Below are 27,322 nucleotides of genomic sequence, written 5' to 3'. Positions count from 1 at the left end.
TAATGGAATATTTGGAAATGCTGTAGAAACATTTAAAAAATCCTGCAGTCCAGCTTTGCATCTGTACTGAGCATAACTTTCAGGTGGTAACTGATATTCTCCTTGGTTTCCTTATTGATAGATTTATTAGAACCAGTAATTTCTTTTTATTCATGTGGGCTTTATTAAAATTATTTTATTTGTTTTATTTCTGATTTATTGCTTTCAAAAAGTTCTATATATATGTAAATAACATTTTCATTAGAATCGTAGTTCTTCTTTCTTGTACCTCTCTGAAGCATTTGAAATTTTTGTTGGAAAAGAGTTTAAAATAGGTTTTTAAGGCAGTGGGGCAGAGGATGAACTTCTGGAGTACAGACTTTACTTACAGATGGGGTTCCTGTAGAATGTCTTGAGGGCAAACTGGTGGGTTCATTCTTTCAGAGATTGTATGGACTCCAAAATGTTTGTACTTAGTGAAGAAAAGCAGAATCTGGTTTTACAGCCTGGGCAGTTGTGGACAGATTATTTGCAGCCCAGTATCCTGCCTGCATGGCTGGGGTGGATTGACTACCATTCAGTCTCCAGGCATTTCTACAAATAGCCCAAATCTCACATCAGGGAGAAAGGGATGGGTCTGATGTTTAATAAACAATGTTTTGAAGCAGTTGAACATGAGCATTGTTCTTTCTGTTAATTCACAGGATTAAATTAATACTATAGCATTGTTTCTTGTATCTCACTTGCCACTAGAAATAATTTTCTGCTCCAAATTCTAGTGAAACTAGTGCTTGTGAAGGCATGGAAGTTCCCTATAAAGAATACAGTAAACAACTGAGGATGTAAAAATCCTTTTAATTCATGGATGTTTTTATTCAGTTTGACCTTGTGAACAAACGGCATAAACAGGGTTGCAGATCTAACACATAGACATATTTGGGTTGCTAATTATAGAGATGTAAAACATTAATTCTTTTCAAAACTTTTCAACAGTAAACTCAAATATGGGAACAGCTTTTCTGGTAGGTTTTTGTAGCCTTGAGCATTGATTTGTTTAGTATAGCTGCACTAGCACCAAAATAACAAATAGTAAAGTAAGACATAGTCTTGGCATGTTTAATAATTTCCAGCATAAAGATTGTGAAACATGATAAATACAGTTCTGCAGGCAAATACCTTTGGACATAATGCAGTGTTCAAATAGAAGGCAGTAAGAGAGAGGAAAGGGAGAGTTTATTGTTTCTATAGCTCCAATATCCATTAAAAGTTAGTTACACAGCAGGTGGCAGTTTGGGTAAGTGTAAAGTGAATGTTTTGAAATAAATAGCAGCTGGGTGACCTAGGATGTCAGGGCTCTAGACAAGGGTATATGTTTGTCAATATATCCTACATGTTTTACAGACTCCTCAGGGACCAGGAAAAGATACAATTTCACCTTTTCTGTGCCAAAACATTTTAATTATATCTTCTTCCAAGTACAGCGGTTCAGTAACCAAGGAGCTGACATTGATGCATGTGTTGATAAAGCTGCAAACACTCAAAATGAGATTAACAAAGATTTTGAGGAAAGGGTGACAGCTAATTTTGTACAGTATTCTGCATCTAATTCAGGTCAGTGTAATGACAGAATATTTTATAACTGCTGTGTCATCTAGAAAGACTTTTATTATGCTTTGTGTATTTAAAGATTCGTGTATATGAATGTACAGTTTTTTAAAGATCATTCAAGCAGGTTATAACTTCTTTATTGAACATCTGTTGGTCGTAGCTGTAAAAAGGAAGAAACTTAAGCATTTAGAAGCAATTTTACATATCCATCTGCATTAATCACAGTAATAAGTTCCTTTTGTCTAATTTACCTTGAAAATATTGACTTCAGATGTGCGATGTAATCAAAACTACCATGCACTTTTTGTGGCATTGCTTAGTATTTGCAAAAAAAAGTGAATGGAAAGTTGTAGTAAATGTATATGAATAATCAAACTGTAGTTTCTTTGTATTATGTGCTGTCTTTTGAAAACATCTCAGTGTATTTCTGCTCTATTCTCCTCCTTGTTTGAAGGTAACTCACATTCTTCCACTTCTTTTTGTTTGTGAAATTTTCTCCTCTTTTTTATCTACTCAGTTCTCCATCTGCTTTCACTTTTGTTTGCTTGGGCCGTCTCTCATCCCAACTTGATAATGAGGAATGCAGTGTGACCCTGACCTCTATCAGCCCATGCATGACCTTCTGACTCGCCCACATAACCTTTGACCTTCTCTTTGACAGCTTGATTAATTACCCTGTGTTATGATTTATGAGTAAGTGCTATGTAAAAATAATAGACAACAGGTGGTCCTCTAGAATCTTTTTGTGGTACATTTTCTTTTCCTGCCTAACCTGATGAGCTGTTTTAAGTTTGGAACTTAGCGGGACAAAGTGTGTTTGGCAGAGGCATGGCATTTTTATGCACTTGGACACAGTGCTGGAATTCAGGCGGCTGAGGTATATCTGGGATGGAAATATCACAGTGTTAGCAGGGTGCAGTTGCAAAAATGTACATTGGGTGGAAACAGAAAGCAGAATCAACTGACATTTCAGGCGTTTCAGTCACAGGTCACGTCTTGAGAAAATTGCTCAAATAATGGAGGGGGCATTTTTCAAGCTGAGCTGCATCTCCAACAGCTATGTTTACTTTAACGCTTCACTAGTGACTTCTGATTGGTTGTCATGACCTCATCCTGCTGTTGCACCTACAGTGTTGCAATAGCAACATAGATGTACCCTTCTCACAGTAAAGATGGGAAATGAACAGAGCATACATCTTTCAAAAAGATGAATGGACATTGCTGTGTCTGTTTTAACCACAGGCAGGTTTAAGAACAGAGTGCTTTGAGTTGCATTTCCCCAAGGAATTAATTCTGATCTTGCTACCAGCCGTCCAAATAGAAACCTGAACGTGAAAATTCAGGTTGATCAAACATAGGAGAATGATCTCTTTTAAATCCTTGCTCACAGTCCAAAAAGATAGTTACATAGGTCAAAAGATACCTCTCTGGCTCTGACCTTTTTGTCACATATTGTGTCCTACCTTGATGGATTAATATGCAGATCTGAATGGTTTCAGCTCATTTCTCATGTGCCAGGCAGGGGAGATTTCAAACTGTTTGAAATTTACCTCAAATACTTTGAGGTTCTTTTTTTAAGCTTACCCCCTTGAACTTCCAGTAAGAGAGAGAACATACCTGCCCCATTTCTGGCTCATGTATTACAATGGAAAAGGCCCTTCTACCTTGTTCCTTCTTACTAGTATATGTATTGTAGCTGAGGTTCATGATTCTTTCCAACTCTTGACTTAGTAAGCCTGCTTTTCCTTTCATCATCACAAACCTCCAGAAGCAGCAACCTGAAGAATGGTAGGAGTCAGTGTAGATTAAATTTTACTTACCTTGAAGCACTACCACATGAGGGGAAGAGATATTAATTGGGTGCTTTAGTCTTAGAGAGAAACTGTAATTTTGTAGATTAGAGGCTGGGCGTTCCATTTGTCAGTGTCTGCCATAATTATAAGGTCTTATCACTGGTACACTGATGGCTGAAGATTGATGGATATGAGGGGATAGTGTCCTTAAAGCTTAGCTTTTTATCATGAAAAATCTTTTTATAGAGTGGTTTCTCTGTGTGTGCACACTGGTCACAGAGGAGAAAACTATGACGTTGAAAGCTGCTGTTATGTTGAAAACTACTACTTTGCCTAATGTTTGCATACCACTTAATACCACTAGGTGTGGCAAGATTTAGAAACCCTCCTAGATGATTGCTACTTAAGTCATAGGTCGCTATGTTTTAATAATGATGTAAACTCATCATGGCTGAAATTGGTATTTTTAGTGACACTGATTTAACAAATAGCAAAGTAATACATAGTAATAGCATATTTAATACTTTCTAGCTTGCAGGACTGTATATGGTGAAAAAAAGATGAATGCTGTCCTGCATGCAAAGGTGTTTCTGAACAGGACTTGCATGTTAAACAATGTTTTTCAATGAATGTGATTTTTGGCTGTGTTAACACCTATGCCAAAGACTGTATCTTCTCATTAAATTTTGCTAAAGGCCTTTTTTAAGATATTAGTGGTCTTGTGTTCTGAAGTTTGCATTGACTTGCAAGCTTCTCAAATTCACTGCATTAGTGCTCCACCTTTTTTTTCATTTTCTGATTGCACTGAACTTGAATGGTGTAGCTACGCCCACAAAAATTACTTTTTAAAAAATTAAGTTAAAAGCCATATTGTTTACACTAATGTTATTTAGAGCAGAGTATTTATTTTCAGTAGAAAATGTTCAGATAAAGACTGAATGAGAGAGGTTGTAATTGGCTTTATTTCACCAATAATTTTGGTTTTCTATGTTGACTTTTATATGTTACTCTTAAATCTTCTTTCTGGTGCCATTGTTTTCTTCTTGAAATTTAGGATGCAGAAGTACAAGGGAAAGGGAGATACACCATATCATGTAAGCAAAACAGTCCAAAAAGATATTACTTTCCAAAGGGCAAGACTTAGGCTTTCCCATAATAGAAGGGGGGAAATAATATTAGTTTAGTTATTACTTCATTATTTTAATTCTACTGTCAGGAAAGGCCTGCTGTCTGGGAGAATTTGTGAAAAAATATAAAGGGAGTCGTTGCAGTGCTTAAAATATATTTAATAAAAATCCTTTAATTGATTTATAGAATAGTGAATTAAAAATAGAATCTTATTTCACCTGTGGTTGTCTACATGAAAAATTGTCATTGTGTCCTCATAAAAGGGAACAAATAAGTAATGTAATTCTAATTTGCATGATCAATAACTTAGACAAATTTCACTTCTCTGATTATTTTTGTGACTGTTTTGTGATCAGGTTGAAGTGCACAGAGTTTCAAACTTCTAGATGTGTAGTAAACTCATGAATTTTGCATTGTGTAGAAAACAAAACAAATCAATACACAGAAGTCTCTGCTCAGAACAAGCAAGTCAAGAGGATGAAGAGCCCCAAAACTACCAGCCTGCCAAGTACTGCAAAAACTCCAGCAGTAGCAGGCTCAAAAACTATCCTTTCATCTGAGATGTGCAGTTTAGGAAGATTTGTAAGCCACATTCTTCTTCATGATGAATTTGGGCTTTGAAATTTTCCAAGCTGTAAAATTCATGTGCTTATAGTGTGGCATTGTGCATTAATATGGCCAGGCATGGTGTGAATAGATTTTAAAATTTTTCTTTCTGTTTTCTTTCACCTATTCCCTATTGTTTATTTATATTTTGGCTTTTTGTTTATATTTATCCCAGTTAAATTCATGGCAGGCAGGGCTGGGCAATCGTGTGACAGAAGACCCCTTATGGTGCTGCATCTAACAAGGAGACAATTTTCTCTTTGGCCTGTTGTGACCCTTTTTTACTACATTGCTTATGCCAGAGGTAGTATCCTGAATGCCTCTATTTCACCCTGTTTAGCAGAGTGTAACTGTGCCCTTTAACTTGTTTTTTGGTGGGAGGAGAAGCTACAGCAGGCGTTGGAGAAGGGCACAAGGATAAGGGGTAGGAACTCCCTTCGGATGTGATTTTGATAGCTAGTCAAGTGTGTCCAACTGTAGAAAATCAGTGAGTGACAGTCTGTCTACCTGACAGTGGCCACAATGAACTACAAGATTTGTGAATGGCTCTACAGAATAGAATAAAGCAAGCCCAAATAAAGTATCTTTTGTTGGGGTGGACTTGGTTTGCTCTGGGCAGCTAGGTATGGGGGACCTCTTTTGATCCTCATGCCAGGACTGAGTGCAAAATGAAGCACCAAGTGAGAAGCTGGAATAAAGCTGTTCCATTAGATAATTAATATAGATGTTTCTGGAAAGTAAGTCTTTATTAAAATTTACTTCTAAAGGCTAGCTTGATTTTGAATGGGAACTCACACTAACTTTAGGGACATGTCTGTTAAATGCATGTCCTTCTCTTTTCCCCCTTCCCTTTGCAATTATATCTTCAATAAATATTATGATTTTTTCTGTGATTTGCCATAATTTAAAAATCATAACATTTGATTGGCTGGTTTGTTCAAGATTTATTTCTCATTCATAAATTTATTTTTTTTCAACCAGCTCGATTCCTGAGGCAAAAAAAATGTACCTTATGCACTCAAAAGCATCCTGCAGGTCACAAATTTGTTCTGCATTTGTTGGATATGCAATATAATCCCAGTGAACTTTTACAGCAGATTTAAAGATGCACTAAAAAGTCAGACCCACCATAAAGAGTTGACTTGTAAGCAACACCACTGAATCAGTTTTGGTATTGATTCATTGTTACTGCTGCTATTTGCGTCTGCATGGTATGCTTATTGTCAGCTAGACAAAAGGTTTTACTATTTTAAAATGTGGTGAATAATTTTCACATGCTTTCTTTAATGTATCTATCTTTATATATAAAAATCTCTCAATCCTTTTTATTTTAAAGGTTTTTACTGGCTGGGCTTAAAGCTTTTTATTCATTATTGTGTAGAGTTCTTAAAGCAACATTTTGCTTTTAGTTCCTGTATTGTTTTCTGAAAAAGTCATATAAAGTGCTTATGAATAAAACAATATATTAAATTATTTTAAAGGTAAAACAGGCAACTTTTCTGATGCTGAGGGATGTGTATGAGTATAAGTACATGCACTGATACATATTCACACATCAATATTCTGTTAATGACAGAATATTCTTAAAAACCTTTCTATAAATGATGTTGTGTGAAGTTGCTGAAATAAATAAAAAAGTTCTAAAGAGCATTAAAGTAAATGCAAAGCATTTTCAAGCATTAAATTCCCCTTTTCACATTTCTTCTTGTTTGTGTGTGTCTGTGTGTCAATGTGTGTGTGACTCTCTTCTAAAACAGGAAGGCTATGGAGTAATAGTTCTGAATCCCAATGAGAACTATATTGAAGTTGAGAAGACAAAAGCCCAAGTACCGCTGTCTTCTGATATCTCAGATGAACCTGCAGAAAAGAGAGAAAGAAAAGATAAAATCCAGAAGGAAACAAAGAAGCGACGTGACTTCTATGAAAAGTATCGAAATCCACAAAAAGAAAAGGAAACTATGCAGATCTATATTAGAGTAAGTTTCTTTTGGTTTTGTTTGCCCTTCTTTATTGATGCATGCGTATGTTTACTGCCTATATTGGCTAATAAATAGCATGCTTTGCTTAAAACAAATACATTACTGAGATGGAATTCAAGAGTTTATACAGAGTTCCTGGCTCTTTATTCTGTTGGTATTTTTGGTCATTTATTGATCATGATGCTTTGCAAGTGTTACAGAAAATTTCTTTCTAATTTCAAAGGGAAACTTCAGATAAACCCCAGAGGAATTCACTCATGTTACCAAGAAAGAAATTATTTAAGAAAGACTTCTTAAAAACCATTTTATAAACAGAGGTGTTCATAAGAAAAGACTTTGTAGTGAAGCTTAGGCAACATACTACCTTCACATGTCATGTATGCATTATTATTATTATTTATTATATTATAAATGCATACATGACATGTATGCATTACATGGGAAGCAGTAGTTACAGCCTTATAGTTTTTATCACATGGCAAATTACTAGTGTATTATGGAAAATACCAGTGTTCATCTTGTGTGGTAGCAAATTTACCCTGTGATGTACTGTTTTTATATGAGCAGCCATCCATTGTGTTTGAGCTAAACTTTTGAAGGCAGATAAAGGAGAAAACTTGCTAATATATTAATAAATATTTAAGCTAGAATAATTTGAGAATGGTATGATAAAGAAACTCTGTCCCTTGCCCTTTTCTGACTCAGTGAACCTTTGCACTTTGTAATGCTACCAGCATGGGATCATTATAATAGTGCTACCGGAGGATTTCTGATTCTGCAGGGGGCACAAACAATATTACATGCACATTGGCACATTCTGCTTCATGTACATACTATGCATTATACATTCCAGACTGAGTCATATAATTTCCAAAACCCTTATTATGAAAGTCAGCATTTTCATTCAACAGTAAAACATATCAGAAACTCCACAGTGAAGGTAAAACAAACCAAAAAAAGTATGTCATTGCAGTGAGAAACAGAGAAAAATCCAGTAAGATACATGTTAGAATCATCTTAAATTTTAATATGCCCCTGCTAATCTTTTTTTAGCATAACAATTTTTGTAGAAGAAATATAATTGTGCTGGCTAGTGAAAAGGGTTAGTAACTTGGATACAAGACTGTAACTAATGCCATAAATATTTATTGTCTTTTGAAAAATACCTGAGTATGGGAAACAAAGGAAAGTATATATCTACTCAAAGTCACCAACAAGGCACTGTGTTTTCTGTTTGCATCTGTTTTATAAGATGCTATTCTATCCACTAGCCAAACCCTCCTTCTTAAGAGAAGGGTTTTAACTTAAGGTTTTAACTTAAAAGAATCCAGTGGACAGTGCTGCTGTTTTGTCTGAAAAGTAGTCTAGTCAGCATACAGGTTCAGTGTTCCCTTTTTGAAAGTGAACCTTTTTTTCAAAACCTTTATAGCAGTTCTACCTTATCATGACTCTTGCCTCTTGATATGTGAAATTTGGTTTCAGTAGGTTTGACCCCCCCCAAAATATAAAATTTCTTGTTCCATCCCATTTTCCTTTCTGCACAGCTCCATGCCTTAAATGTGACTGTTGATGTTTTCTTTATTTGATTTTCTTCAAATCAGGGAAAGTAGTATATGTTTTAGTGCAAGTGTGGTTGGTAGTTTCCTTCCCCAGTCCAGTAAATTGAAATTGGGTCTTCTGATGAGCTTGGTGTTATATTCTGAAATTATTATTTTGGGGTTTTTTTAATTAGTAGACTCTAGTACAGTTTTTTGAGACAGAAAGAAAAGCATACCTGCTTTAGTGTATTGTGGGACAAACCAATGCAATTTCCTTGCTTATCGATTTATGAAACAAAACTGGACCGTCAATAGGGTTCCATTTACTCTGTTGGTCAGAACTGCTAAGTCTGTAGATGATTGCAAGAGGTGCAAGGCCATATTTGCTATTTTCTTGCCTCCCATGCTTGAGTCCATATTGCAGGATTGCTCTCTGCCTGCAGCCAGGGACTTGCCTCCACAGGCTACTGAGTTGGTGGTGGTTTGGGGTTATCTCAAAGGGCAATTCAGATACAATCCTGCTGTATAGTACAGTATAGTATAGTATAGTATAGTACAGTATACATTTGACTCACTAGGCTCTTGACATAAAACATGACATCACTCAACAGAGATATTTAAGGGTGGTATATATTAAGATTTGTAATGATCTCGTCAAAGAGTTTTGAAAAACCTGAGCAGGCCTTATGTCAACTTTGCCAAGTAGGAAAAAGCATGGATAGACTAGACAAAAAATTTCCTTACAGGAAGGCTTTAACTTATCTAACATGGAAGGAAAAACATGGTTGTGTCAAATATGCTGGAGAAATTGTTTCAGACTGTTAAGCAGAAGGAATAAATATCCTCAGTTATGTTGTCATAGGGTCACTGAGATCTGTTGTGATCTAATGAGGAAATGCCATTTGAACAAATTAAAACTGTCTGGTCGATGTTCCCACTTATGCAGCTGGATCTTCCAAGAACCAGAGAATTAGAACTCTTCCTTGGTAATTATGTTTATTATTATTAAGTAATTTTTTTTATTTTCATAGTAAAAAAAAAATAGTTGGGGTATTCAAGACTGTGTAAAAGCTGAATCTCAAAATACAAAATACCAAACTGCACTGTATTTTTGTACAAAATGAGTATAAATGAAAATTACTATGGCAGTGTGTAATGCATTAAGCATAGTTCTCTTGAAAGATCAAAGTACTTACTGTTTCATGCTGGAAGTTTCCTTAACTATGAAATAATGTACTTTCTGGCATACATTATGGCTTGTTAAAGGAACTGATTTGGTCTGGGTAATAAACATCATGTCAAACATTATGGCAGGAAAACCTGCTTAATATGTTTTGCAATAAGACAGATTTTTTTGTTCTTGAAAACATCTGCCAACTGAATTCACAAGTGAAGACAGAAAATGTCATCAATTCTGTAACATTCTTGTAAATTTTATTTCAATTTTAGCAATGCAAACCAGGAAAAAAAGCTTTTGATAATCAGCATTGACTATAATACTTTTATGGAATGATTAAACACAAGCATTTTACTTTTATATAATGTGCTAATGAATGCATATGAATTTTAATACTCTTACTGTTCAGATTTTAACAAGCATATTGACAGATCATTTTAAAAGCATCTGGTTTTTAATATGTTGAGTGGAGGATTGAGTAAAATAGCTAAATATGTACATACATCCTTTTAAAAAACATATTTCTATCCTTAGTTATAAACATTACCATTTTTTCTTAGACCACCAGAGGCTGCTCTGTACATATGGGCTAATGCTTTCCCCCCAGAAACTTTCTACCCTAGCCAGCCTTCATTTGTTACCGAAATGAACTGAGAATTTGTTGCTCTCTAACCTTTTTCTGTGGAAACAGATCATGCACCCTTAAATGTGGCATGATCATTCCTTCCATTCTCAGCCATCTCCTATTCCCTACAGGTTTTCACACTGACAGTGTCTTTTCCATGTTAGAAGATACTTAAAAATGTAAATTAGTGTTTTCCCCCTTCTAAACTGCATTCACCACTTAAACAGGTATACTAAGTGGATTCTGTAATATTATGCAAAAAAAGTATAAATTGCATCATTTCATAGTAATTTGCAATAATGTTGCCCCAACAGTTGAAGGATGTCAAAGAGGCAACCAAGGAAGAAGTGGGAAGAATTACTTTTATTAGACCAACTAAAAAGGTCAGGTTTTGTGGACAAAAGGATAAGCCTTTCCAAAGCCTGTATGATAGGAATTTGTCCTTTTTTCCCTACTGAGCTTATCTGCTTGAATAATTCTTATTACAAATATTATTTTTACTGTAGCACAATCTATAGTAGTGCCATTTCTATTAACAGCATATTAATGAAATTGTTTGGATGTAGCGTACTTTTCATAATAATTTTTCCTATCTTCTGTGAGAGATTAAGTAAGAAAAGATCATGTGCAGCCAGTTAATCTGTTTTACTAAAAATTGCTACATATGGATAATTTGTGTCAGTATTTAGGAAAAAAGCAGTAAAAGTTGTTTTAATACACGGTTGAGTAAGCAGTGACTATTGGCAGACAGGAAATCCTGGCAAGCGTGCAAGCACAGTTGTGCCATTTCTGCTCATTGTTCAGTGTGGCTGACACGAAACGCAGCCTGACTGGAGGTCACGGCAGAGTGTCCACTTGTGTGGGATGACCTTTCAAAGCCATGGATTTCTTTCACTCCAAGGATTGAGCTGTTTCCCAACATAGCCACGGTCCCACCAGCTGCCGGTTTCACCCTGTGGCCATCTCTGGGCCAATGACCTACCCTCTGACTTGGCAAGGTGCATGCCTGCTCTTGTCCAAAGCCTGTGTGACTACATTAGCCTGCTGCTGAGACAAAGCTAATAAGCTCTTTATTCCACCAGAGGAGACAAAATGACAAGCTCTAGGCAAACAGCTCCTGAGAGGTAAGGGACATGTTCAGCACAAAGAAGGTCGGTGGCAAACGTGGGCATCAGGACTTCAGCCCTTAGAGTCTCATGCTGATGTTTTGTTTCCCCTTGCACAACAAACAATGCCTGTTCTTTTTCCCCTTTTACAACAGCCAGCGTTACTTTATATGTACACGTCTGAAACACCACACAGTTTTACTCTGCCCACTTTTAAAGCCTGTTACTTCCTTATGTTCTTGAGAAGTCTCACTTCTAAGCAGCTGCAAAATCAGATGCTGATAGTAAAAAGCTCATGAGAACTGCCTAGAAACTACCATGGTGTTGTTCTTGCCCCGTGTAGTGCTGGGCACTGGGCATTCAGAGTTGAAAAGACACTACAGGTCAAGTGCTGAACATAAATGTGTAGTGACATTTTGAGTGCTCCAGGAACACCTGGAGATATCTGGTCTTGCAGAATCTATGCTACTAGAGACCTGCACCACTCTGGGCCAGCAGCTGGAAGCTAAACATATACCATGACACTTAGCGCCTGCAGTTAGGCTACCACATCACTCCTTAAAGGTCAGATGAGCTTTAAGTTCTTACAGTAGTTTCTGTAAATCAGGAAGAATACGTATGTCATGTTTCATTCTACAGATACTACAATGAACAGGAATCTTACATTAAATAGCTAAACTGCGGAGAATTTAAACTAGTGTTCAATAATTTATGCATAGGCCATTTAGCATGAGCAGCTAACTTAGGTATTTTTAATAATCCTGCGATTATAAAGAATTCTTATAGTAAATTTTGCATTTACTAATCCTGGAAAGTTTTATTTGTCTTCTTTTCCTTGAGTGATTGAGAAATCAGAGACACAGATAATCAGTGAAGGGAAATCCTATAACTCTTCAAGAACACCACTGGCTCTTCTTTCTGCTATACCCTCTCTTCGTTCTGCATTTCACAAGTATGTTTTAATCAAAGAAAATGAATAAATCAGGACCATCTAGCTTTGGTGTCTTTCAGACATCCATTACATGCTGCCATGTAATGATATGCGTCCATTGTTAGATCCAACTCCTAAAATGCGAGGCAAGCCATGTAAGTTTACAAAAGAAAGAACCAACTTGCTCCATTTCTCCTCCACCATGAGCTGTATGGTCCTCCCATGGTGCTGAAAAAAGATTCTCGCTCACAAGTCAGAAGAGTCCTCCTTCCTCTCAGATGGCATTCAGGCTCATAAATGTGGCTAGTTTGTGGGATAATGGTGGAGAAAACTGTCTCAGCAGAATGCAGATGTACTTGTTGAAGGAAAAAGTGAATAAATCACTCAAACATCTTGAACGCTAATATTGTCTGGTTTTGATTGTAGACTGACTGCAGCAAAGGACTGCAAAGACCTTCTAGGTCTTCTGAGCCAGGACAAATTGCACTTTGCTGGTATCTTTTATCATTTATCTAACAGAGCGCGAGGATTGTGGCTGATATCCAAAAACAAGGATAATATTCTCTAACCTTCTACACACAGTTGCATGTTTTGCTACTAGGTTTCAGTGTGTTTGGTAAAATTGGCAGAAGGAATTTAGCAGGAGCTTGAGTGGCAGCATACCCCTTTTTGCAAAACTTGAATATTCTTCACATGAATTTTTCTTGGTCAGCCATAAGACACTTAATATATTGAGAGGTGATTAAAATTAGTTCCTAAGGTACATATTTGTAGCTATCTTAAGATGAAGGGCATTATTGCAAATTAACCCTTTTCTTTGGAGACATCCCACCCCACCAAATCCCTCTAGAAATACTTATTTAATTTATTAAATATGTTTATTTATTCTAGAGAGGAGGATATGAGGGCTGTACTGCAGTGCATGGAGATCAGAAAAACATTTGTGGAGTCTAGGAACTGAATGTCAGCAGACAGGGAGCTGGGGTACAGGATGCACAGTAAGTTCAAGGATTTTTTCACCTGATCTGCTACAGAAAACAAAGTGTAAATTCAGGAAAAAATATGAAGGGGGAAAAGAATTCTAGCTTATGGGACTAAGTTAAATCTAGTGGATCCTGTGTAGGCTGTTTGGCTGCCTGCAGCAGTGACAGCTGCCAGGGGGACTAGAAATAGTGGAGGAGACAGGGGCGTGGAACAATGTAGAATAAACAGCCCAGGAAGAAATGCTGGTTCTAGCCTGCAATTCATAGGTGGATGAAATTTGGAAAATTAAGAATTATAGCAATTAATTAATTTAATTTTAAAATTTTTACAAGTTAAGGATTTTACTAACCAAAATGCTTACTTTTTGTGAATTTATATATTGTGTGAAGTTATTTCGAATTCTTTTTATCTTGAACAACAAGGTTGATCTTTTTAATCAGTTTGTTGCCATCACTCTGCAGGCCAAGAAATATGCTTTATTGGGAGTCTTTAGAAGACCATTTTGTCCTTTTGTTCTTGCTGTGTCTTAGTGAACTCCGTATCAGATCAGCACTCCCCCAGAATTAGGTGTTACTAACTTCAGATCCATTAACTTCATTTTGATAGTATCCAGGCAGAATTCATTTCTAGTCCATTTTACAATTATCTCCAGACATTAATTCATCTAAATTTTGAGAAGTTTTCCCATTGCTCTCTCAGCTGAATCCTTGTTTTTTTCTCTATCTCTCTGGATAAAAGTGGACTCTAAACTGATCAAAAATGCCTTTGTCTTTTGTGGTTGGAGGTGTTGGTAGCAGGTTTTCTCCCCTGAATGGGCTGCATGCTGTTCAGACTCATTGTTCTACACTTTTGTTGTTTAACAGTTGATTCTCATTCTTTTTCTCTGTCTTTTTTGATCAGTGCTTGGCAAGAATGAATTTGTCGATATCCAGTGAGGTGTCTTTTGTATATTTTCAAGTAAAAACTTGAATTTTTATTTGTTTTCCCAATAGATGGCACTGCTTGGAGAGAAACTACTAAGTGAGATTGATGTGTATTTAGAATTACCAAGAGTTGTATGTGTTGAGGAAACCAAAGATTTTCTGGGCTCTTAAGCAGCACTTTGAGATCTTCTTGTCTGGTACTTCTAGTAAAAACATGGCATGAGAAAACTATCATGCAAGTACATGTGCAAGTGTGCGCACACAGGCACTACCTACAGCAAAGCACACAAAAACTACTCACATTCTTGCATGTTTGGCGTCCTCTGAACTCCATAAGATGGCTTCTGACTTAATGCAGGCTATAAGACGTAGGATACATGAGACTGGAAAGTTTTCTTTTTCCCAAAAGCAAAGATTTAATCAGAGTATCCAGCTATATAATATAGCAAGGGATTTAAAATTTATTTAGTTCAGGCAATACAGCTGGTACTTCATAAGCATCTGCAGTGTGTTCTTTTGGACTGGTGTTTCCTTGCAGATGTTCCTTCATTCCTATCTCCTGTCTTTTCTACCTGCTGTGTAACTGAATAATCTAATTTCATGGATCTTGCCAGTTCAGCGTATGTCCTATAAAAGTGGGCAATTACCACTTAACTGTGTCATAGCTACTCTGTTCTTAAACTGGGAAAAGAGAAGCTTTAATTGCATGTAGACATTAAGATGACAGATATTTATATCTTTGGGATCTAGTTTGCTGAGGAATTCTTTTGAATTTATCAAATAAAGTAATGAAGAAATTTAGCAAAGCTTAGGCTGCCTAAGTAATTTCAAAAGATTTCCAGGTGTGGCCTTAGGCTTGAATGCATCACTGCCTTCACACATTCCAGTTTGTAGCACATCTCCCACTTCTCTAGCTACTCCTCTTTTCGTGTTTGAAAAATGAACAAACACATTTGATGACGGGATTTTGTTATTTATCATGTGTCCCTTGCACCGGTTCCAAAAAAAAGGTAGGCTTACATTTAATAACTGTTGATTATCTTTTAAATCCATTATCAGTGAAGACTGTGTGTGAAGTTATCCTCAGTGCGTTATGTCAAGCTTTCAGATGCTGCATGCTGCTCTGACTGCATGCAGGCTCTGAATGCATTGCCTTAAGTGAGTAAATGAGTTATGGCTGTGATACATCTTTAAATAACAGCATTTGATTGATTTAAGACCACTTGTCTTAAATACCTTTTTTCTGCTGTTTGCTATTCATTATGTTCTTTTACCATTTCCTTTCCCTTTCTATTTTGAGCTACTCTAGCTGACTTACAGTTTGGCTGATGCATAAATTGATTTTTCTCTGGTGGGTGCCAAACTGTGTTGTCACTGGAGCAGAAGTTGAGACATTATTGTTACTCTGTTACACTGGTGGTAAATAACCGTGACATCATTTTCTAAGAACACCATGAATAGTAGCTGTTTCTGCTCAAAGATAAAGTGACCAGGCAGAGTTCAGCTTTGCTAGACTATCAAAGACAGATGGCAAAAGAAGACCCCTGCCTCTCTTGTACTGTGGGTCCACAGAGCATACAAATTTGGAAAGGTAATATTATGGCATGGAAGTAACAGAAATTATTTCATGTCCAAAGTGCTGTAGTCATCTTCAGCACTTCTCTGGAGAGTGTGCAAATCCCTTTAAATCAAGATTTGAGGAGCTTTCACAACGTACGTTTCTTCACTTTGGCGACACTAGAACTATGGAGCTCCCACTTTCTTGCTTTTGTTGGAAAGTATGAGGTATGGCAGTTGTGACCAGTCCTGGCAGAAAGCACTCTGAGCATAGTTTTAGACTAAGTGACCCTCACATGTTCTCTCCAGCTGCTGTAGTTCAGTGATTTGACATTATGAAGTTTCAACTCAGCCCTCAAAGAAGTATTTGATCTATGAGTAGACTTTGTGGACATTGTGAAGAGAAGCAAATTTCACTGTCTCAGAACATTTAGTACTACTGAGGTTGTGGTTGGCCATCCACACTAGGAGGGGTAGGTGATTTAGACCGGAAGCTTATCAAGCTATCAGCATAGTTAAAACAATGGGATCTTGCACATGTACTGCTACAGAAATGCATATTGAAAGATATAAACCCCTACATACAGGCACTGATATTTCTTGGCATTTTTAACACTGGGGTGTTGAGCAAATATTCAAATATTCATGATTTCTTCAGAGCTCAAGAATTTCCCCAAGACAGATTGTTATCTTGAATTAGCCTGAAGGACATTCAACCGGAACAGCAGTAGGAGTCTTTTCACAGATGTTGTCCAGATGTTATTAGCATGGCCATTCTGGAATAATGGGGAGGATACAAGTAGTGCCCACATCCTTCCTAGTCCCTCTCTTTTGTTATATTTGCATCAGGATTTTGTCTACCTTGCTAATTTGAGTCCACAAGATTTCATTTTCAACTATAAAGCAGTTCTTGAGTTTCAGACTAAAAACACCCTGTGACATGTGCATTTGCAAAGTGCATGTTTAGGAGTGGATAGACATGACAGAATTAAGAAGTCCATCCTTTATTAAAGCATTAGCTAAGAGTGGTTTAATTAAGCCTGTACACAACTGCTTCTTAGAAGACTTTGTCTAGCAAAGCTTAGCTACAGGCCAGTGCATTGACTACAAGTTGCCTTGAAGGCCCTGCACAGAAACATTGCTTCTCTTCATCTCTGACACCTATGCCCATGTTCATGAAGAGTTACAAATTACTTATGAAACTTTTGTCCAGTTTTGTGGGAATGCTGGACCTCCAAACAAGTCCATGCTGCTGGGGTGTTTGGTCATTGCACTCGGATAGAATGAACATGGTCACAGGAATTTCTAAGATGCCTGGTACCTGGCAGCTGTGAGTTCTTACCACTCATTTTCATCTTTATTACTTAACAAGATTTAAGGTTTAGAATATGTTTGTATAAAAACATTTTCTGTAGTAGACCTAACAACAAAAATAGAAAAATATGTTCAACGTAGATTGTTAAACAGTGCTCTGCTGCTCATTATAAGAACTGTCAGAGCTAGCTCTTCCAGTATCTCAGTTAGCCTGAAGATCTGGTTAATCAGCTTCTAGAGGGCAGCCAGAACTAGAGACAAGTTACCCAGAGACTTATAGGGGTTACAGCATTAATGCTGACGCCAATAAGGACAGATCCTGCAGTTACCCAGATCCATTCTTCTGCACAATCTCTTTCTTCTCCAACACAGAATGGAGTCTGTCCTTTTTTCCTGTTTACCCAGGGAACTTCTGTTAGAATTGTTGTCTTTTTTCATCCTCTGTAATGGTTTTTAGCAAACTCAAGCTTGAGATGATAAATGTCAGAGAACTAATTTTTAAGATGGACATTGACATACAGTGGAGTTTAAAAAAAGGAACTAAAAAAAATCTCAATAAAGATCTTTGTCTCCAAAACTAAGTAATGGTTTGAATGAGGGAAGGCTGCAGGTGTTCCAATGCACTTAATCTTTGTCTTAAAATATGTCAGACAAATGGTGTTTTCTAATAATGGATTAATGTGGCATCAAGGCCTATTTGTAACAGTAACAAAAGTGGTATCCATATGATTTTTGAGGGTTTTTCTTATCCCACACAGCAAAACAGACATAGATTACATATATAAGACATATTCACAGGATCTTCAGTTATCCCTGGAATTTCTGTTCTGTTTTTGTTCAGTCTATAATCTCAATGAGACACCCAATGTTTGGACTATGCCACCTGAGTTACAAGATTGCTTCCAATTTTCCAGTTAGGTCAACCAAAAAAATTAAGATATGATAGAGGATCGGTGGGAAAAATTCATATCAAAACAACTGCTCACTATGTCATTATGACAACCTGCTGTAACAAATGTGCTTCTGTTTTAATTTATGACAATTAATTGCTAAAAGTAATTTAATCTGACAGTGGCAAGGTGTTGAAAGACTCCTGAAGATGTCATAAAAGTGACCTTTCTGCCCATGTGCAACCAAAAGCCATTTTTAACAAGGAGGCTCAAAAACAGTACAACTTCTTTTGTACTTCGTTAATTAGTTATTGATTTGAAACAATGCTCTGCCAAATATTGTCAGATTAGCTAGACGCCAGGAAGGTCACAGTGTGACAGTCTAGTCCTGATAATCTTATGGTTTATAAGAATTCTTTTTTACTTTGAACCTTTTGTTCTGATATCCTGAGAATTACATTTCCTGGCTTTAGCATCTGTGCTAATTTAAAATACAGCCAAGCTGTCTGTTATGTAATTGGATGTTTTGAGTTGTTAAAAAAAATTGCAATGTGTTAGAAGAAAATTGCTGTTGATCTAATATCTAATGATCTTCGACGACTGCGATGCGCCACTACTGCAATTTGAATGGCCTTGCTAATCTGTGTGGAAAAGAGCCTGTTTTAATGAAATAATCAACACGAGGGAATCACAGAGTTCAAGACAGAGGTACGACAGGCAAGTTCTGAGGTTGTGTAGCAACTCATTGGGATGAAAGATCATTTCCTAGGGTGCATTTTTATGAAACAAAAATAACAGAGGTGCATCTGCACAGGAAAATGAGGAAGCAGAATTCAGGGTTAAATAGCTAAACATTCAACTTTTCAGTTTATTCAAATGAGAAACAACAGAAGATTCAAATCTGAATTTCAGATTGTGTTTGTCTTTAGATAATTATAAGCTAATGACAGTTCCTTCAAATACAATTAACTATAGTCCTCTACATATTAAGGCACTTAACCAAATCTTTGTAACTGTGCATTAAGTAGTATATCAGTTTACTTAAATCACTGAGCACTTTGCAGTCTTTATTAAGAGAAATAAAATAGCTTTGAGCCTGTTAAATCTTTCTTTCACTTAAATAACTGCTCTTGAATGTAATAAATAGAGATGGAGAAGTGAAGAACAGTACAGAGCAAAGCCATTCCATTTCATTTAATTCGCACAAAAGATACAAACTCTGTAACAGAGATTTTACAGTTGAGGTTTGTTCTGAAACCATAGCTGTTAATGAAAATACTAAATTGTTGCCTTACTTAAATGTGTTCAAGTTTGTGTAGATCCGTTGTTTCCTGTGGTGGGGAAAGCTACATTTTCCTTGGCAAAAATGGTATTTTTCTTGCAATAGCATGGTTTAAAAAAAATCTGTTTCTCATTACAGCATATAAACAGATTGAAAGAACAGGATAATAAATAGGCTTTTGAATACTATAGGAAATAGAAAAATAACAGTTCTGCATGACATCCATTGGGAGTTTTTGAATGTTTCAGGTGCATTCATTTCCAAAGGAATTGCTTTTAGTGTTGAGAAAAATGCGTGTAATCAGTTAAATGACTGGCATGATCTCTTTGTGTCTTATGAAGATAGTTCTTTTTATAAAAGTATTGTATTCATTTTTATTTATTTGCTCTCACAATTAATCTCTTAATTGCCAGAAACATGGCTCCTAAGGAGGTTATCTGTGAAGATAAAATCTGATGGTTTGTTTAGGAAATACTCTTTTCTTCCCATAATTTGATCATACAAAAGTCATTGTTTGTTTTGGTCTATTATGTTTTAGGCAGAAATACATTGTGGGCAGAATCTCAGTCCCTGAGATTGAGTAGTTTGGAAAGAAAAAAGTAAAATGAGACATAAAAAATGTAAAATGTAGGTATCCATAACAGTACTGAAATGCAGCTTTGCAGTCTTTGAGTATTTTTACCAATTGGAATATCTTTGGCCAAACTGCTGTAGTTATTACTTAAATTAGAATGTGTAAGTCCACCTGGAACCGTGCAAGTTATATGGAAAAGGGGAAAAAATACACAAAAATCAAGATGTCTGTCAGAGAGCTAAAAGGGAAAGCAGTTGGCTTTTTTCTTAAGTAGAACCTCCTCTGATTAATTACCCTCCTTCCTCCTATTTATTTTCTTCTCCTGCAACTTTTCATCTCAGTGAGTCAGCAATTTTCCTGTGCCCAAACTAAAAAATATTTGGGCACATATCATATGCCCAAATATCATATTTGTGTCTACTTAAGTTTTTCTCTTAATTAACTTACTGGTGAAGGTCATAATTAAGAGCACTGAATAACTGATTTTGCCTGATTTTTTGTTGGTTTTGATCTCCTTTCCTGCACTTTACTAGAAGTCAGGTTGGGTGGTGATGGCAAGACTTGCCAGACTCTAACAGAAGTAACAATGGGAAAACCCAGACTTGAACAACTGCCTGATAAAATTGTCTTACTCTGGCTGACAAGCAGATACTTTATTACAGACAATATAATAATATTTGAGACTTAATTAAGCCTGAAATCCAGGATTTACTTTGTAAACAGCAAACCCTTTCAGGTTACAAAGCCACTTGAATTTCCAAATAAAAAGCTGAAGAAGTAAGGAGAGCATTTGAACAGAGAAGCAGAAGGTATTTGCCATGCAGAGAGGCTGAGTCACTGCAGAGTGAAGGACATAGATAACGTTTGCTGCTTTCTTTATTTTTGCACAGATCCATTCCAAACTCACCCTGTTTAACTCTCAGTTCCAATGCAAATATAAGAAATTCCATGTGCAACACCAGCCTCCTAAAAATGCTTATATATCATGTAACATCTACATGCTTCTGACATGGTGGTGCTCTGAAGGCCTCCTATGAAGTCCCACATTTGCCAAAAAGGAAGTATAGTATTAAACCAGTGAGGCAGTAATGCAGCTGAGACCACTGGCACCTCTCTGGAGAGCGGTTGTGGGCACTGACTGTGTTGCTCTGTGGTTTCAGGGCATTGCTGAGCAGGTTTCAGAACTGTTGAAATATTTTAAGTGAAGGCTTGGGGGCAGGGCCTGTGGTCAAGAGAGTGGAAAGTGTTTTGATTTCCAGCTTGTTCCTCACCAGGCAGAGGTGATTGGAGCACCTTGGAAACAGGAGATGAGAGTGGTTTGGGGTTTTTTAATCCAGAAGTTGCTTTAGGTTTTTAGTTCGAAACTGTAGTGATTGAGGGTTTAGCTGGAAAAATGCTTTTGGAGAAAATGCTCTGTCTTGGAGTTGCCTTTTTTTTTTTTTTTTTTCTCTTGTGTGCCATAAAGCTGGAGTATAAAGCAGAAAAGTAACTCCCTCCTGCTGCCCTAGCCCTAGCATGTTAGGATCCAAGCTTGCTCTGTTGCACATATATATATATATATAGCATAAGTCTGAATTTTATTTCCTGACCACTCTCACCAGGGAAAGCCCAGTTTGCGTTTGAAGTGGGGAAAGTGGGACAGGATCTGAAGTCATCTTCAGTGGTAATTGTGGTGGGAGCTAGGGAGAGCAGGAGCCCTGGGGAGGAGCCCAAACACAAAGCATAAAAACCATGGTTAGACATCAGTCTTGCATTAGCTAAAACTTGTAATTTTAAGCATAATCTCAAAAGTTGTACCATAGCAAAATGCTTTGTCATGCCATGAATGTCATCCCACATTATCACCACTTCGTCCCAAACCAGCTCTTCATCCCCTCTGGCCTGGTGGAGGAAATTTAAATTTTGTATCAGTCCACCGAATGCATTTTTGATTTACATCTTTTATTTGGCTATTTGATATGCCAAATGTTGCATGTTTCATGGAATACTTCTTGTTTTAGCAGGACTGTTGAGATTGCAAGCTTTCCTGATAAATTGTTGGCAGTTTTGGTGGTGGGACTATCTTTAACTCAGTATCATGAACATTTAATTGAAAAATGTAAGATTTCTGGTCTTCCTTTGTGCTGCTGACTCTGTGCATACAACATTACTTCATAAGGGTCTTCATAAGCAATATGGGGAGCACTTCCATGACCAGCCCAATTCACAAAATAGGTAGAAAAAATTGAAACAGAGACATCTCAAATAGATTTGGGAATAAACTGAGATCTGTAATACAAAAAAAAAACCTTCAAGTCACTTTCCCATATTGCTTTCTGAAGGCGTGTGCCAGGTAACAACCTTGGCTGTGCTATTTGTATCCTGCAACTCCACAAATGACCAGACTCAGCTGTTGTGATACCTGGTCACTCCTTCTGTCTCAAAACTGGCTGCTGCCTGCTGCCAGAGTATGTATGTTGCCCCTACCTCAGAAAGTGCCCTTAAAAAGATAGTACAATTTTTATTTCACCCCTTCTTCACGCAAGTGCAAGAGTATGGCATTTTTACATCTGAAGATTCATGATTCAATCCCTGCTAAAGTCATAAGTAAGTAATTTCTGAATACAGATGCTGAATAAAATAACATCACTCATGCATTTACATGATTTTAGTATTGAAGCAATGCAGATACAATGTTCTGTGTTTCATAGAGCTACACCAGACATTGGTGACCATGAACCCACTCTGCACAGCTGATCAAATCCTGCTGAATATTGTGGTTTTAATATGGCAAAGTATGCAAGTAAAATCCATGCAGAGCCCATAAGGGAGGAAAGAAATGTGTCCTCTATTCAGACTTTCAAGGCCAGAGCATCAACTGTCTATGGTTTCATCTCTTCTCTTATTTTCTATTAAGTTGTCTCACTCAGGACACAGCAACTAAAATAACTTGGTTGACTCACTGCCCAGTCTTCATCATCCTTGCTTTCCTATGTTCTTTACATGACCTGCTAAACTGAATTTCAGATACATGTCAGATTTAAGATTTGGTATAATTTGCCTCCCTTGTCACTTTTTCCTCCACTATCTCCCCCACTCACAACTGCTTTGCTGCTGAGATGGTCTTGGTGCTTGTTTCTGCAGCATCCTTTTGTCTGGTTTCACACAGCTGCAATTGCACCTGTACAGAAGATACTGCTATGGCATGGTTCCTGAAAGCCATGCTTCCTGAAAGCCCAGTTATGTAAGAATTGTGAAAGAGCCAACCCATCTTCATTTTTACATAGCTCCATCTATGTAGCATACAGATTAGCATTGCCTTTTGTCAGTAAGTAAAGCAGAAATACAATTCTTACTGTTAATAAAAGATCCCCGCTGTCTCCTGGGATCACCTCTTGTATTGTAGTAGGGAACCTTTCCCAAATAACTGTTCAAGAATTCTCTCAACTCTGTGATTGAAAAGGTAAAAAAGATTTTCAGGTAGATGGGATGCTTCCTAATACACTGGAATTTCTCAGTTAAAGTCAAAATCTGGTTAAATGTCCTGGTCTAGACACTTTCAAGTCTTATCTTCATGTACGCATGCTGCAGAAATATATTAATACGAAGTGCATACTTCCTTTCCTGCTTTCAGTTTATATCCTCTCTTTAATCCTCCTCTGTGGTTGTAATGCCATAGCCACTGTCTTTGCTATGGGGGAAAAATCACATACTGGCTGGTTTTTTTGCTTGTGTTTCAGCTTTATTGCCCTTGAAGCTATCCTGGTTCTCAGCCAGGACAGCTAATTTTTTCACAGTAACTGTGAGAGGACGGAGTCAGGAGCCATGTGGCATGTCTAGATTATTATTCTGTATCACCTCTTGTCACTGTCAGGGCAGAAATGCTTCCCAGAAGGAAGGGGAATGGCTTGTGGTCAGGAAGAAGAGCATGAGTGAAAAGGATCTGTCTGCCATTTTGTTCATTTGTGGGTCACACTGGGTCAGCTTGGGCTCATGAGCATTTTTTGCCTGTAAATCACCCTCTTTTTTCTGTACCTTTCTTATTGAGTGTTACTGTTACTGGTTTTTTTCTTATTTCATTACTGTTTCCCGTAAATTCTTCTTATTTCAACCCATAACCTCTGTCTCTTGTGTCTCCCACCAGACACAAAGAGCAGAAGAGCAGTGGGAGGAGCAGTGTCTGGTTTGGATTAGTCTTGGTTGGGGGTATCACTAAATTAGGGAGTAACATTCCTGAACCATGACAAAAGCCTCTTAGACCACGTCCTGCATGGAAATTTTGGAGCTGCTCTGGTGGTAGTAACCCATCGTATAGTTTCATTTTGTTCTCCCTAGTGAAAAAGTTTTTGTCTCATGTAAGGCAAATGTTTGCAAAATGAGTGAGAAAAATGCAACAGGTGATAGGCATCATTTAGGACTCATGAAAGGTGCTGTTGTAACAGGGTATTTTTATACTTATATGAATTTAAGTGTCATGATTTTTTGGAAGGGTTGGGGTGAATTGCAAAAGTTTACCTGCATCAAGGCTCCTTGAGGCAATGGGACAAGCTGTGCACAACTGTCAAGATATTACTGGTGGGTAAGATCTAGCATCTCCAGGGACAGGAGATCAGAGCCTTCTGTATCCTTCTGGCCTCCCAGCCAGTGCGCACCAGTGCGCAATTCTGTTCTCCCATATTTAACTCATGTACCATACTTGTTTGTAGTAGCTTATCAAGCTAGAAGGAGAAATTGTTTTGCTGTGATAAATGGTAATTAGAGAAATCACCTTCAAATAAATTCTTTAAAAGCTGTATGGCATATTTCCCTATTTGTGTGCTTTCCCTTGTCTCAGAAAAATGTGATTCCTACTTCTTGATTTAAAAAAATCCCTGAAAGTAGAAGGTTACCAGATCTGAAAACTTAATGTTGTAGTCTTTATTTTTTTTCTTTATGTGACTTTTTTTATTTTGATGTATTAGAAGTTCAGGATGGGGATCTGAGCTGCTCTGCCTCAGTAAAGCTAATAGTGGTTCAATGCCTCCAGATTCAAGGCCTCAAGGCCTATGACTTTCTGGCAACAGGCTACTTCGGAGGGAAAAAAATAAAAAAGGAAAAAACAAAGAAATAAGTAAAATTTGGCACTGAAACACAAAATACGTGAACCTGTCACAGTAAGCAGTCTCAAAGGGCAAGCTGCTTTGCAGGAGCTAATTAACCTTAGGAAATAATTACACAAATATGCAAATGTTGTTTAGACAATTCCATGTGTTATCGACTCAGGTAGTCCATCATAACTGCAGACCTTGCAATGTCTAGGTGTTAGGATCTGGCAGAGTTGATAAGGCTTCAATTGCTGCATCACTCCAACCTGGTATTTAACAATTAATGACTGTGATATTACATTGGTAAATTTAACCTGTTTTTTGAATGCAACAGAATGTCATATTGTATTCACAGTGTGCATACGCTTATCTCTGTATACCTAATGGCTCCAACTATTAAAATGTTATATACCTTTCAACTCCTATCACTAGCCATGCTGGAAAAAATGGCAGACCAAAATATGAGTTCACTACCTCCACGTTTCTGTCCAATGGATGGCCCAGGAGTAGCCTTGTTTGGATTGCTTTGCATTGCATAAACATTGCACTAGGGCCTTTTCACATCATACAGTTTTAATCTTTTCTTCCCTTCATGTCTAATTGTATATATAATGATCAAGAGGAAGGGTTTTCAGAGGGATGGAGACCGACAACTCCAAAGAACCAGACCACTTATTTTGATATAGAATTACCTGCTGTAGGTGACCAGCTTTCACAGTGGGAAGTCGAAGTTCAAGTTTTCCTGCACGTCTCCAGCTCAGTCTGTTTCACAAACAAGAATGCATTCAGCCTAAGGTGCCTTTTGAGGTATATAGTGTGATTTTTCCAGGCTAATGTCCATTCATTTCTGTACACTTGTGTAGATAATTATGTAAACTCTGACTGGAAGACCCCCTCTCTATCAAATAACTTAACAATGTTCTATATAAGTGCATTCAGTTTAGCTTCAGTGAAGTTACAGAAAGTAACAGCTGCCTGAGACTGTCACCTTTCATGCTGAAAATGCAGCATCCTGTTTTATAATTTAATCCAAGCCAGGCAGTAGAGGATAAACCTCAGAGACCCAGTGCAATTTGAAATCCTAAGGAGATCAGCTGTGTACTGCTCCTTCAGCTGGATATTCCATGTACACACCTGGAGCCAGGTCTGAGGTGTTTGTAATATAGGCTAGTTACAAGGGAGAAAAATGAGCAGATGCTCTGAAGAAAGGGCTTTTCTTCTAAGCATTTAGGACTCCTCCAGACTCCTTACACATATGTGCTTTTCTTACCTTATTTAGGGTTTTAGCAGAGTGTACAGCAACCCAGTTTATCCTGACACTTGATGGTTTTTTTTTTTAAACTGGTAATAAAGGAAGTGACAGTCTATATTTAACTCATTCTAGCTCATTTCTTTTTGCATTTATAGAATCCTGTTGAATCTTTATACTAGACTGTGAAGCTGTGGAGTTATTAATTTAGTTTACTAGACCACTGGTTATGCTTTGATTGGTGAAAGCTTTTTTGGTTGAGTTCAGAAGCTTTTTGCTTCTGAACTCAGCCCATCTTTTGCTTCTGATGTCTTAGTCTTGTGGAACTTAAAATGGTATGCTTTTACTAGCAGTGTCTCAAATAATAAATCCAAAGTAACCTGAAAATGCTATAGTATGCAGAAAAAAAGTCCTCTTTTTCTCAGATTGTTTAAACAGCATTGAGCATCTATACAAAAATTGCTGTTAAAAGTATAAATGCCAACATTATTATTGAAAAATAAGTACCTCCTGTGTACATAACTAAGATAAATCTTTTAGATAAATCAGTCATTCTGAAACTTTCTCAGTGTTTTAATGTACTTTTTTTCCGTACAGATTATAGAGCACATCACTTTTGGATAGGAAACTCCTGTTCAAGTTGTCCTTCAGCTTTATCTTAATAACTGGTTTGTCAATCATATTTTCTTTATGTAATTTCTTCTAAAAAATTTCCCTCATTCCTCACAAAGGGAGGAGTCTTTACTTTCTGTGCAGATCTATACAATCAAATTTTAAAACAGCAACAAACTGTTTTGAAATAAATCCTTTCCTATACTGAGGTAGTTTACAATAGGTGATACAGAATTAGTTAAAACTACATTCTGTCATAGTCAATAAAGAGCAGAATCTGTCCAGGAGAAGAAGAAACTCAGATTTTTCTGTCTTAAAATGACTGCTGCTGAAGCAGAATCATTATTCTAAAAACTTTGAGTCGGGATCCATAAAATATTTGTTGCCATCTCACTCTTACTAAC

General features: G+C 37.0%; 1 protein-coding gene across 2 annotated transcripts in view; it reads left to right on the top strand.

The window, feature by feature from the left end:
• Window positions 1-27,322, top strand: part of FAM172A (family with sequence similarity 172 member A) — a 254,890-nt gene that overhangs the window by 124,022 nt on the left and 103,546 nt on the right. For both annotated transcript variants that reach the window (XM_058823809.1, XM_058823810.1), the window contains exon 7: window positions 6,872-7,090. In XM_058823809.1, the coding sequence (XP_058679792.1) occupies window positions 6,872-7,090 (219 nt within the window). The remainder of the gene's footprint in view (window positions 1-6,871; window positions 7,091-27,322) is intronic.

The sequence above is a fragment of the Ammospiza caudacuta genome, chromosome Z, assembly GCF_027887145.1.
Source record: "Ammospiza caudacuta isolate bAmmCau1 chromosome Z, bAmmCau1.pri, whole genome shotgun sequence".
In the NCBI taxonomy this organism is placed as follows: domain Eukaryota; kingdom Metazoa; phylum Chordata; class Aves; order Passeriformes; family Passerellidae; genus Ammospiza; species Ammospiza caudacuta.
This window is presented reverse-complemented; position numbering and strand designations above follow the sequence as displayed.